A 14,758-nucleotide genomic window follows, 5' to 3' on the forward strand; every position below is an offset into this window, starting at 1 on the left:
GTAACTTCCTAAGTAATTATGTTCTGTTAATTTTCCTTTTTGTTACAAACTCTCGAATTTTGTTTCTTATCAATTCTGTAACGTTCCTTTAAAATTTGCTTTCAGAAATGTTTCCCTTAGAACATTTTTGAGAGCACTGAAGGGATCTGATTTAAATCAATTTATCAGAGGATAAGAGGCAATTAAATTTTCTATGAATTGTCTGTTTTTGTTTCCCGTTTTGTTTAGATTAAGGATCAGATACCCTGTATCAGTGCGATTTTTTTACGATTAAATCACTGGCTGAAAAGAATAAAGTTGCGACTCTAAATAAATACATTACTCAAATAAATAAAATACGTATTTTTCAAGACAAACTTACAAACCACTCTAACGATTAATAAACATCAAAACTTAGGTGAACACCTTTGGTTTTGATTGTAATTTTCTCCATGCTCCAAACAAAAATAAGTAGATGAGTAAAGGAAATGACCCTGCAAGGTGTATTTTAGAGTATCACACTTGCAAAAATGTTGTGCGCTTACATGGATCAACCTGCAGCAGACAATTAAAGGATTTGGGTACTTTTTGCAACACAAAACGCAGTGGCCACAGATTTACACTAAACTGACACCGTTTGAAGATAATGATAGTAGAAAACTTTCCTTAAAATATTAGTTGCTGAGGTGCTGTCTTTTTTTAGAAATGAGTAAAACAATGTCATGAAAATACGTTTTTACATGCTAAAATAATTTTCATCTCATGATCACCGAGACGAAAATTATTTTCATGACATTGTTTTACTCATTTCTCAAAAACTACAGCAGCTCAGCAAGTAATATTTTAAGGGAATCTTTCTACCATCATTATCTTTAAACTGTGTAAGTTTAGTGTAAATCTGTGGACATTGTGTTTTTTGTCCTACAAAAAGTACCTAGACCCTTTAATATGCTTTATCAGATATTAAGTATAAGGACAAGAAGAAAAGGAACCCTTCTATCGCTACCTAGAACCTTGCATAGGAATTAGAAGCAGTGGTCTGGCATCCTTCTCAGTTCCCTTCAAACTTCACCTCATGTACAAATGTATCTTATTAAGGAAAAATTTCCTTGGCTTTCCACAACTTACTATCCATACAAAATTGTTGTCAAAATCGGTGGTTAAAAGATAGGTCAATGGAGGTCAAGGGTGAAGAAGGTCACATGTCCTTGAAGGTCAAAGGTTAAGAAGGTCACACATCCTGATCCATGGGATTTGAACTGAAGTCTGAAGTGTTGACCTGTACAAGAGATTAAATGAAGAGAATATCAGCAGCAGTTGACATAAAGTTTCTAAATTTAAAACCCCATCAAGTTGTTGTGCATCAACAAGTTAAATGCACTGGACACTATTGGTAATTACTCAAAACAATTATTGAATAAGCATAAAACCTTAGTTTGTAATGAGTAATGGGTAGAGGTTGACAATATAAAACATTGTGAGAAAGGGCTCCCTCTGAAGTGACATAGTTTTTGAGAGAGAAGTAATTTTCCACGACTTTGATTTCAAGACCTCAGAATTTGATTTTGAGGTCCCAAAATCAAGCATCTGAAAGCACACAACTTCGTGTGACAAGGGTGTTTTTTTCTTCCATAATTATCTCGCAACGTCACTGACAAATTGAGCTCAAATTTTTACCTGTTTGTTATTTTGTGCATATGTTGAGATACACCAAGTGAGAAGACTGGTCTTTGACAATTACCAATAGTGTCCAGTGTCTTTAAGACCAGGGCCCAATTTCATAAAGCTTGTAAGCACACAAATTTGCTTAGCATGAAATTTCTTCCTTGATAAAAACAGGATTACCAACCAAATTTCCATTTGTTGTGTATTGCTTGATACTGGTATTCATCTGTCGTTTGTTTATCCTGAAAACCACCTGGCAATTTGGTTGGTAATCCTGTTTTTATCAAGGAAGAAATTTCACACTTAGCAAATTTTTGTGCTTACAGGCTTTATGAAATTTGGCCCAGACTAAGAGGCATTTTGTATGGTTTATATCACGTATATAGCGAGATGCAAATAATAATAATAATAATAATAATAATAACATGCATTTATATAGCACTTAATACAAGGTTTCTAAGCGCTGAACAGGAAGTGTAGATAACAAAAAATTACAATTAAAAGTGGGATGAAATAGCAGAAACTGAAAAGACTAGATGGATTTAAATAAGTGTTTTTAGAGCGGTTTCAAGTGAGTCCAGTGTAGATGAAGCACGGATGTGAACGGGAAGATTGTTCTAAAGAGTGGGAGTGGCGATTGAGAAGGAGCGGTTTCCATAGCGAGTTGTCCTGATAGGACCAGAGTTGAGTTCCAGGTGGATGATGATCGGAGAACACGAGTTGTAGGTTGCTTTTTGGGAATAAGTAATTCTGAGATATATTTAGGGGCTAGACCATGTTTAACTTTGTCTTACCATGTTTGGAGTCGGTGATGAAGGTTGGTCTATTGACTTCCTCTTGGATTTCTTGTTATCATCGCAGCATTTCTGAGCTTCACATACAGAGTCTGGTTTACACAGTATCTTACATACCATACCGTCCACAGCATCGGTAGGGTAGTCCTGCAATTACAGTCAAGTGTCATTTAGTAAAGTACTTTATAATAATAATAATAGCTGGATTTCAATCAATGACCACCAATCTCTCTACTAATTGCCGGCGCTCTACCAACTGAGCTATCTACCTATGTTGCCTATAACCCCTATTTGGTCAATATCTTTGTTCAAGGGTGCCAATCAGAAGCCATACCACCGCTAACTGCAATGTAGCCAAAGGTCACACCAAAGTCTACATTATAAACAAAGAAGCCGCAGTCGCATCCCCTTGCAGTGATCACCTGGCTGCCAGTACTTAGCAATCTGAGTCTCTATGGTTTTTAAACTAATGTAACCCCAGGCACTGTGAACTTCTACCATGTATACTCCAACACCCCATTTAAAACGAGATGAATTAACGGCTGGTAAAAACCTGATTCTGGACAGTACTTATCCGCTGGTTTTCCTTCTTTGAGAAGGTCACTAAGTTGACCAGACCATAATCAACTCAAAATAGAGACAAATATAATAATAATTATTACTTCTTTTAAAGGGTGGCTGCAGTGTTTGTTTAATTCATTTAAATGATTGAACATGACTTTTTAAACCTGAAATATTTTTATTATTTTTTATTTAATGTGCAAGTATTTTAAAAATGGTTTTCAAGAGATTAGGGGAACCCACCCCGCCCCTAAAAGGGAGCCTTCATTTGCATAAACGTGATGTCATGCCGGTAACCCAAGCCGCCGGGCCCCCTGGGTATGTGCATACAGAGACGTGTGCACTGTGTGGCCTGGTACCTAGGCGTGTGTAGTAAGGCACCAGACTCTTTTTGCCGACGATATGTTTGAATTCCCGTTGGACGTCGATGGTAGGGAGGCGGTAACAATCTACAAAAGGGGGGGGGCATGACTTATTCGCTATCTACGCAAGTCAGATATGTCGAGAACAAACAAACACATTTTATTGATGTTCAATACATATTATCAGAAATAAATGACAGCAAAATTAACTGTTTTATCTGAATTCACTGCAGCATCCCTTTAAAGCTCATTTTACAATACGTAACTGTCTCGATGCGCTTTACAATAGTACCCTGGTCATTGGGCCAATAAAATTCCTTCACTCTTTCTAGCTCTCTGGGGAGTATACTACCCGACCGAACTGCCGTGGTGCTCCAGTGGCTTTTTCAAACACAATATCAACCTCTTCCCTCGGATGTACCCATTTATACATGTACCCTTGAGTGAAGATAAGCAATTATGTAGTAAAGCATCTTGCTCGAAAACACACATATCATGACTGGTATTTGAACCCACACTCTGATGGCTTAATCACCAGAACTTGAATTTGATTCTCTAAACCACTTGGCCATGACATCCTGCCATTAGAGGGTTAATACAACATGTTGTTGATATGTACTTACCCCAATAAACTCTGGTTGTATTGTTGTAGAATGGATTCCCTGATCATGAAGATAGGATTTAATCTTCTGAGCTTGGACTGTGTAGTCTTCCATACTATGGAATAATACATGAGCTGTTGCTATATATTTATTACCAGATAGCTGCCATACGTGGAGCTCATGTACATTAGCTATTCCAACAACCTGGTGGGAAATAAGTAAGTCAAACAAAATGCATGTCAATGAGTTTATAATAATAATAATAGTGGACTCTTAAAGGCAGTGGACACTATTGGTAATTACTCAAAATATCTATTGGAATATAACCTTACTTGGTGACGAGTAATGGGGAGAGGTTGATGGTATAAAACATTGTGAGAAACGGCTCCCTCTGAAGTGCCATAGTTTTATAGAAAGACGTAATTTTCCACGAATTTGATTTCGAGACCTCAGATTTAGAACTTGAGGTCTCGAAATCAACCATCTAAACGCACACAACTTCGTGTTACAAGGTCGTTTTTTTCTTTCATTATTATCTCGCAAGTTCGATTGAGCTCAAATTTTCACAGGTTTGTTATTTTATGCTTATGTTGAGATACACCAACTGTGAAGACTAGTCTTTGACAATTACCAATAGTGTCCACTTCCTTTAAATGTGCTCATATCCGTCACTCAGTAATGCTCTGAAACATTCAGCATTTCCTGCAAGGTATGTGGGACTACGTTTTAATTAAGAGACCTACTCCTGTTACACAGCACCGTGTAATGGTTTACAAGGTGCTGCGGCGCAACATGCTGCCAATCAAACCAGGAACACAAAGGTGATCCTCTTCTCTTTTGGGTAAGTGCACTGGGTTCTTTTACATGTGTTACACAACACATGGGACCTACGGCTTTAGGTCCCATCCGAAGGACGAAGCAATGGTTAAGTGTCTTGCTTAAGGACACAAGTGTCACAACTGGGATCCACACCCACACTCTGCTGATCGAAAACACCAGATCTTGAGTCCGGTGCTCTTAACCGCTAGGCCATGACACACCACGTAATAAAGTAATCAAAACATATTTTAAAAACATGTACCATTACTCCTTGTTTTCATAGAAAAATTACCACCAAATTCAGAGACATTTCACAGTTTGGTTTAGATGAAGTCTCTATCGAAAACTGAAGGTTTGGGAATGAAATCATTCTTCCCCAAACCAATGAGCACACAGTATACCTCTAATTACTTACTTTTTCCTTTAATTGTCTTTCAATCTTGTCCAGATCAATTTCTGCTGGTATCGACTGCAATAAGATCATGCTTGACTGACGAACTGAAACAACGAGATAAAAATACAATATCATTTGATGTCATCTATAAAGTTCCATTAATATAACAAGATTAAAGGTACGGTACATTATTGGTAATAACTCAAAATAATTATTAGCATAAATCCTCACTTTGTAACGAGCAATGGAGAGCTGTTGATAGTATACAAATATTGACTGCTTCGAGTGCTATGGTTAAAACTATGACTCCCGAGGTGATCCCCGGAGCGTTCTATTTTCCCGAGGCGAAGCCGAGGGAAAATAGAACGCTCCGGGAATCACCGAGGGAGTCATAGTTTTTAACCATTGCACGAGTAAAAGCAGTCAATATTTGTTTTATAACACCCCAAACATTTCTAAATACTGTACTATTATTATTAAGTTACAGACCTGAATGCTACAATCCACGGACGACGCGAATACAGATTGCAAACACTTTTACTTACTGTGTTGCATGTAGTGTCGTGCAGCCGAAATGGTTACAGACTATTAATTTAACATCCTCGTACACGCAACGGACGTCTGGGTACTGTACGCCGTGTGCTAGTCTGTCAGACTAGCGCACGGCGCCGTGTGCTAGTCTTCGGACTAGCGCATGGCAAACCGACGCACTATCACACGGCCGCCGTCTAGCAAAACTAAGACATGTCATGTGACGCGCTCTAAACCAATGAGCAGGCAGAATACTTGCAAGGGGTGTTATAATATCAAACATTGTGAGAAACTGCTCCCTCTGAAGCAACGTATAGTTTTTGAGAAAGAAGTAATTTTCCACCAATTCGATTTCACGACCTAAGAACTAGATTTTGAGGTCCCAAAATCAAGCATGTGAAAGCACAAAACTTCGAGTGACAAGGGTGTTTTTTCTTTCATTATTCTCTTGCAACTTAGACGACCAATTTAGTTCAAGTTTTCACAGGTTTGCTTTTTGGTGCATATGTTGAGATACACCAAGTGAGGAGACTGGTCTTTTACATTTACCAATGGTGTCCAGTGTCTTTAATGCATTCATCTAGTGATCTAAATTGATTATTATTTACAGTTCTACTGCCATTTCACAGCACTGATAAACAAACATATTTGTCAGGTAAAGAAAATACTAATCAACGTGTAGCACACATTGCTTACTACTCAAATATGTTGCGTCTTTCAAGTGTAGGGTATTTCAAGTTTACTTAAAAAGTACATGGTGTATCGTGGCCGAGGGGATAAGAGCACCGAACCCAAACTCTGGTGTTTCTGATCAGCAGAGTGTGGGTTTGAATGCTGGTAGTGACACTTGTGTCCTTAAAGCCATTGGACACTTTCGGTACAGCAAAAAAAAAAAAAAGTTCAAAGATTTACAAATAATTTACAGGGTTACAAAAGGTAAAGGTGAAAGACTTCTCTTGAAATATTATTCCATGAAATGCTTTACTTTTTGAGAAAACACTAAAACAATATCAATTCTCGATAGTGAGAATTACGGATTTATTTTAAACACATGTCATGACACGGCAAAACGTGCGGAAACCAAGGATGGGTTTTCCCGTTATTTTCTCCAGACTCCAATGACTGATTGAGCCCAAATTTTCACAGGTTTGTTATTTTACATATAAGTTGTGATACACGAAGTGTGGGACTTGGACAATACTATTTACCAAAAGTGTTCAATGGCTTTAAGCAAGACACTAAACCATTATTGCTTCGTCCTTCGGATGGGAGGTAAAGCCGCAGGTCCTGTGTGTTGTGTAACGCACATGAAAGACACCATTCACTTATTGTAACAAGGGGTTCACCCCCGTGTTCCTGGTTTGATTGCCTGCATAATGCGTCACAGCACCTTGTAAACCATGACATGGTACCTTGTAAAGGAAAAGGTTTTATTCCATCAAAATCGTAGCTCCACAATACCTACTGAGCTTTTTGAGACACCCATCAGGTCTAAAAAAAAAAAAAGAGCTATATAAAAATTATGTATTATTATTATTGTTATTATTACATTTCTTAAAGCATTTTTGTTCTGCTGAACAGGGCCCAATTTCATAAAACTGTTTTGCAGTAAAATGCTGCTTGACAAATTTCTTTGCTTAGCAAATATTGAGTGGGGCACCAGCCACAACAATGCAAACTCAATGCTGTTTTGGCTGGTAACCTTTTTCTGCTAAGCACTACTGTTCTGTGCTTAGCAAGTTGTTGTGCTTACAGTCTTTATAAAATTGAGCCTTAATGATTTGAATCTGAAACGGGACTTACATAATGGCATTGTAGTAATCGTAATGATAGCCACAATGATAAGGCTCATAGCTGGATCCACGTAATGTACCCAGTCATGCTCTGATCCTATCGCCAAGATTAATCCTGCACTGATGATAACAACCACCGAGCCTAAGGCATCACCAAGAACATGCAGGAACACTCCCCTCATGTTTAGCTGGGCAGCGGACGAACCTGCAACAACAAACAAAAGGCTTCATATAATCAGATATTGCAGTAACTCCATGTGTGTATCCAAGCCTGATACTTCATGAGGCACAAAAGGCGATTGCCTCCATGCCCCTTTTCATTGCCTTTGTGCCCTCGAAATGCTTCGATAGAAATATAAAATTTCCTCACAGAGTGCCCTTTAGCGATGGTGCCCTTGCCGTTTCTCAAGTTTTAGGGGATCGTGGGGACTTCTCCTTATTAAAGGGACATGTTGCCTTGGGTCAGGCGAGTTGGTCTATAAAAAGCGTTTGAAGCAGTTTGTTATGGAATATGGTTGGAAAGATATTTCAAAAGTACATGTAGAATATAACGATCTGCACAAATTACTATGCACGGTTTTCCTTATACATTCTGAACTGACACGGTACGCCATTTTGTGGGGTCAAAATGTCTACTCTACAAAATGGCCGACCATGATAGTTCGGAAAATACAAGGAAAACCGTGCAATTTCGGGGCAGCTCCATGAATTCAAATCCCTGATCCTTTACCATCATTTGTATTTTCATCGTCATCTTCAACTACAGGGGTTGGCTCATCACCAGAGTCTCCAACCTCTACTTTGACTTCACTGAGCTGTTTGTCCGACCCTACCCGGAGTGGGGTCAGAGTGTCAGCGCTCGAACCATCAGTGACTTCCTTGTTCTTCTTATTCTTGTGACTGTGTCCATGTCCACCACCTCCATGACTGTGTCCGTGTGACATACCTTGAAAGAATTTAAAAATTTGCACGGTGTGAATCTTAAAGGGAAGGTACACTATTGGTAATTACTCAAAACAAATATTAACTTCAAAAACTGACTTGGTAACGAGCATTGGAGAGCTGTTGATAGTATAAAACATTGTGGGAAACGACTCCCTCTGAAGTAACGTAGTTTTTGAGAAAGAGGTATTTTCTCACTTAAAAAATAAAAGACTTCTAGCCAGCGAGAAGTCTTTTATTCCTATCTCAAAGCACACAAATTCGTCCAACAAGGGTGTTTTTTCTCTCATCATTTTCTCGCAACTTCGATGACCAATTTAGCTCAAATTTTCACAGGCTTGTTATTTTATGCTTATGTTGGGATACACCAAGTGAGAAGACTGGTCTTTGACAATTACCAAACGTGTACCTTCCCTTTAAAGGGTATTGATACCTTTTGTAGATGGATTTTTTTGGCCATGACATGAATCCCCACTCACTGTGAATGAAGATGTATGTAATATAATTTACCTGTAGAAGTTTCAGCTTCCTTGGTAATAGTCCTCAAGTTTTTGAGAAAAAAAGTGAAAATCACAGAGCAGTGTTTTCAGGAGAGTCGTGTAAATACATTGTACATGCTTAATAATTGTTGTCTCCCGAGGCGAAACATTATTTTTGAGACTCTCTTTTACTCATTTCTCAAAAACTATATCACCTCAACAATGTTTAAAGGGGAGCTTTCTACCACCGTTATCTTCAAACCGTGAAAGCGTAATGTAGATCTGTGGACATTGTGTTTTGTGTCGTATAAAAAATACCCTAACCCTTTAAAAGGTCATGTATTATTAGTAGGCTCAGTTTGTTTTTACAATCTTCATCAACTCCTAATGAGATTTGTAAATGGACAAATATATCACAGTTAACATTGTTCCGATTATTTGCTAAGCACAGAAATGTGCTAAGCATGGAACTTTTGCCTTGAGAAAAAATATGATTACCAACCAAACTTCCATGTGATTTTCAGGGTAAGAAAACAACAGCTGAATACCCAGTAACAAGCAATATGCAACAAATGGAAATTTTGGCTGGTAATCCTGTTTTTATCAAGGAGGAAATTTTATGCTAAGCAAATTTTTGTGCTTAGCAGCTCTATGAAATTGGGCCCTGGTCTCTAGTCAGGTTCTTACCATGAGAACTGAAGAGACACAATCCAAATCCATTGATAACCAGACCGATGATTCCAACAATCAATACAATCAGCGGATTTGTAATATTTTCCTTGTTAATGAAACGCTGGATGGCCTCTACAAAGATAGTGAAGCACAGAGCCATCAGGAAGACTGAATTCACTAGAGCACCCAGAACTTCAGATCGCTGCCAGCCAAATGTGTTCTTTGGAGTAGTTTTCTTTGACAACTGTTTCAAAAGAAATGAACAAAAGAAAAGAAACATTTCTATTAGTATACATAAAATGAAATAATCCTATTCCTACAAGTTAAAAGTCTGAAAGTTACTTCAAGCTGAATACAGCTAGGAAACAATTGGGCTACATATACATGTAACTCAATACACCGCGACGTAGACTGTTGAACATTTCACCCCCAAGTCCCTATGTCACGTCTACATGTATCTGAAGTTATGATTAAAAAAAACACTTGGCTAAAACTTACCACAAAAACGGTGACTGTTCACCTTTTCACCCCCAAAACAACCTTAATTTTCCTTTCCCCCAAGAGCAAACCCCTACCCAAGTAACAAAACAAATCCAAATGTCACTTCTCACTGAGTCATTCTCCGGAAACCTTGGAGCTATAACTCACCACTATGAGTATGACTGTGACCTTGGCCTTTGACCTGTTTACCCCCCCCCCCAAAAAAAAGGAACTTTCCTTTCCTAGAGAGCAGCCCACTCCCCCCCCCCCCCACCCCCCAAGGGACCAACAAATAAAAAGGCCCTCATCCTCCTCTTTTTGGAAAATCTGGACAATAAACTGGTATAACATTCTTTCTTATTTGGCCATAAGACTCTGTACTTACCCTCATAGCCAAGAAGCCAATAACTAGAGCTATGATGTCTGACATCATATGGAAGGAATCCGAGACTAGGGCCAATGAGTTTGTTATATAACCCGTGATGAGTTCCACTAAGAAGAAGGTTGATGTCAGTAACATCATCACCAAGAAACGACAACTTTTTCCAGTATAACGCCCCATAGTGTTGCTGTAGATTCAAATGTCTGTTGCTGAAATTCAAAAATCTTTATTGCTGCTTAAGACCTGCAAGAAAAGAGTCACAAATAAATACATGTAAGCTGCATGATTCTTGTTTATAAACAGTACGGTATTTGAACAAAGATGGTTTTCTCGGTCAATTTCGGCAAATGAGAAGCCAATTTAACCACCAAACTGTTCTATTTCGTGCAAAATTAAATGCTGCTTGAATTGGTAATTCAATTTCGTATTGAGCCTGGGCAAGAGAAATGTTGCGTCATTCGATTTAACAAAATAAACATCCAACTCAACATTCAACAAAACAGCCTTCAAATTCACAGGGGCTTTTCTAGTCCAACCAGTGTTTTGCTAAATTGAACACATGCTAAAGGAATTCCAATGACACAAAACAAAATTGAATGCACGATATCTGAGTTTGAAACTCAGGAAAAACTGGTTTGGCAAACATTTTGGACGCAGTGAATTAAATTGGCTGTAATTTGACCAAAATTTACCGAGAAAACCTGTAAAGGCAGTGGACACTAATGGTAATTACTCAAAATAATTATTAGCATAAAACCTTACTTGGTGACAAGTAATGGGGAGAGGTTGATAAAACATTGTGAGAAAAATGGCTCCCTCTGAAGTGCCATAGTTTTCTAGAAAGAAGTAATTTTCGACGAATTTAATTTTGAGACCTCAAACTTAGAACTTGAGGTCTCGAAATCAACCATCTTAACGCACACAACTTTGTGTGACAAGGGTGTATTTCATTGTTATTTCTCAACTTCGATGACTGATTGAGCTCAAATTATTAAAGATTTGTTATTTTATGCATATATGTTGAGATACACCAACTGTGACAATTACCAATAGTGTCCACTGCCTTTAAACTCAATTTTGAAAGTAATTTAAAATCTATACTTGACCTTTGCAAAACATCAGTGTAATTGAAGGGTAGTGTGTACAAATGTACCTTGCTTGATAAACTGTGATATTTTTGTGACTTTTTATGTGTGATACAATACAAAATTGTATTTTTTTTATGTTAAAGGTTTTTTTTTCAATGTTTTTGTTTCTAAACTGTAATAAAAACCAAAATTAATATTCTTTATCCCCATGCAAATTTAACATCTATTTGATCGTTGCGGTACCCACTGCCAAAACATAGGATTCGAACTGCCTCTAGCTACTGGGCAACCTCAGTAGTCTAGTTGGTAAGACCATGGAGGAAGGAATAGAAGGAGCTCAAACGACCCGCAAAACCGCAGAGTAACAAAAGAATACCCTGACAATGCCCCTGTCTGACCAGTGGAAAAAGATAGGAGACCTCCAGCTGTACGGCCGATTGACGAGCAGGATTAGATTTCTTTGTACAGAACGTGCGGTACCGCCGCTCTGCACTGTTGCCTTCGTGTAAAGTTGAATCATTGGAGACAAGAATTGTGAATATACACGTTTTCATTTACCGTTTGTGGTGTTTCAAAATTTGGGTATTAGCACACGAGGGTGGTTGGTATTCAATTGTGTTTTTTGATTTGGTGAGCACAAGTGTACACAATTTTTATCAGGTCTCAAAAAAGTTGTTTTTTTGTATTATATCCATACGACATACGACACCATGGTTGAGTGAAGAACCAAGTGCGCACGCGCAAACTCACATACGCCAGGTCGCCCATTGTCTGTATAAGGTATGTCGGTGATTACGAGGTGTTGTTAAACGACCGCGGTACCGCAGGTTCGACTTTTGAAGTCCCTTCGTTCGAGCTCCTTCTATTCCTTCCTCCATGGTAAGACACTGCTCTAGAATTGCAAGGGTCATGGGTTCAAATCCCACCAAAGTGACATGCCTGTGATATTTTTTCACATGACTCCGCGAAGTACTGAGTATACAGTGCTATAACACACATCGATGTATGGGTAAAAACCAAAAATAATATATTCTTTATCCCCGTTGCAAATTCAACATCTATTGAAATAGAAATGCACAAAAGTACTTCATACTGATCAGATACTAATTTTTGAAGGTGAAATTTAAATGAAATTATCAGAACAGTTGATCTAACAGATTATTTTAATAACATTTACCTCAACTCAGTTGTAATTGTATGGATGAATTAAACTAATTTACAACCCAACACATATCCCTTCAAAAGGCACTTTAAAAATAAAATATAATGAACAAAGAAAAGTTTACTACTGCTAGACAGCAGAATTTGAACCAAAATAAAGGACATTTGGCTCATTACTTAGAATCTTGAGAAAGCACAGGGCATATTAATTAATAATTAATAATAATAAAAAATAATAATAATAATAAATAACAACAACAACAACATTATGATCAGACGATTCGATTCAACAACAATAAATCAAACAGTCAATGATCATTTTCATTAAATAAATCAAGTGATTTTCTGTCGATTTTTATTGTCTTTTGTTGACCTAAAAACCAAATAAATGCAATCACCTCGGCCTCTAGCCTAGGCGCTAGCGCCAACACATGTATATTTCTATTTCGTAATGGCAATCTGCATTGTCATGGTTCTCGACTGGATTTTGTATCCGACCTATGGACCGTACTTACCGGGTTTCCAGTGAATAGGCTGCCGTCAAACACTCAGCAGACTCGGCAGGGAAATCAAGACCAACACGGAGACTAAAAACTGTGTTCACGAGCGCTTCAAAACTTTGCAATGACTTATGGTGCATGTGATTTATTTTTTAACCCGTCTTGGCTATTTTGCAGACAGTACAAAATGAGTAATGATTAATCGCTGTTGCCCACTCGTCGGAAAAGAAAAAAGTGAGGGCAAAAACAGTAATTTTCAGCACGACACCCGCAGTTTGCACACTGCACGAAATACACTGCACGCAACACACTCAACACTTTGTTATTACTAATTCAAAGGCCGTTATTTTACCGAAATTTAGTCCTAAAAGAAGCACATTTAAAAAGAAATGTTTTAAAATCAGGCAATGTTGATAATTAAAACGATTAACCGTCAATAAATGTTTCATTAAGCTTGTTTTCCAATGTTTCTACCAGCAAAAAGAAGCAAAGCTGACATAACGGGTGCACAAAACGAACAGTACTCGGATACCCTTTTCGTTACATTAAACCTTTTGTCCAAAAGAGAGACTGGGCACACGACGTGATAGTTGAGATGACGGCTGTTTTATGTGTGTATATCGTTCTGTGTGAAGCAAACGGCTGTTTAGTGTACAAGTACGCTGAAAAATCGTATGATGGATTAATTTAGATTAGATTAGATTTTTATTTATTCATCATGTAAATGTCTAAAGTGTTTTCCACGTCATAAAAACACTGTAAAAAAACAGCCACACAAAAATACAGACAATAAACAACACTCATGAAAACACCATCAAGAGTGGGTAATAATAAAACAGCCATCGGGAAAAGAATTCCTGGAAAAGATTATGGCCCATCACATCCGGAATTACATTATTAGGAAGTCGTGATACTTGTGTGGATCATTATATTCTACTTTTAAAACATCTTTCTAACCATATGCATTTCATAACAAACGGTTTCAAACGCTTTTAATAGACCAACTCGTCCGATCCAAGGCAACGTGTTCCTTTAAAGGTTTCGCACTCGTGTGCTCACTCTTCGACAGATTTTCCCCCTATTAAAACTTGGTTCATAGATCCGAACTTGAGGATCCTGTTAACTCAAAAGGTTCTACTGCTGCTCACATTTAACAAATGTTCTGTGCCATTCTGTATATGCCTCTTATTGGCCTTAGATTGCACCTCAGAGCATCTAGAATGCAAAATTTTCCCGAGCCCTTAGGCCCGGACCCAAGGCCGTAAAAGGCTTCGCGTTCCGCTTTATAGCAGGCTCCATCTTGAATACCCACCAGGGATGAACTGCCGTCTGACTGAGCATTAGAATTCAGAAACAAAATGGATATTACGAAGCTATAATTGAGTTGTTTTTTAGGTACAATAACCATGATAGCAAAAATAGGTGCATCATAGCTTGAAATAGGCATTAAATCTGAGAGGGGGAACATCACCCCTCAGACTCAATAGATTGCACCAGAGAGCATCTACGGACTAAAAAATTCCCGGGGCCCTAAAGCGGGCCCCGGACCCACGC

The 14,758-nt window shown here is 38.1% G+C and overlaps 1 protein-coding gene across 1 annotated transcript; it reads right to left on the reverse strand.

Annotated features, from left to right (window-relative positions):
* Window positions 1–13,722, reverse strand: LOC139952374 (proton-coupled zinc antiporter SLC30A1-like). The gene is made up of 9 exons (XM_071951487.1): window positions 13,220–13,722; window positions 10,459–10,698; window positions 9,609–9,837; window positions 8,231–8,446; window positions 7,511–7,705; window positions 5,198–5,280; window positions 3,985–4,167; window positions 2,439–2,585; window positions 1–1,258 (listed from the first exon to the last, which is right to left on the reverse strand). The coding sequence occupies exons 2-9, from the start codon at window positions 10,633–10,635 to the stop codon at window positions 1,211–1,213; spliced, it is 1,278 nt and encodes a 425-aa protein (XP_071807588.1). The 5' UTR covers window positions 10,636–10,698; window positions 13,220–13,722; the 3' UTR covers window positions 1–1,210.
* Window positions 13,723–14,758: the final 1,036 nt, after the last annotated feature.

This window comes from Asterias amurensis, chromosome 20, assembly GCF_032118995.1.
Source record: "Asterias amurensis chromosome 20, ASM3211899v1".
NCBI lineage: Eukaryota > Metazoa > Echinodermata > Asteroidea > Forcipulatida > Asteriidae > Asterias > Asterias amurensis.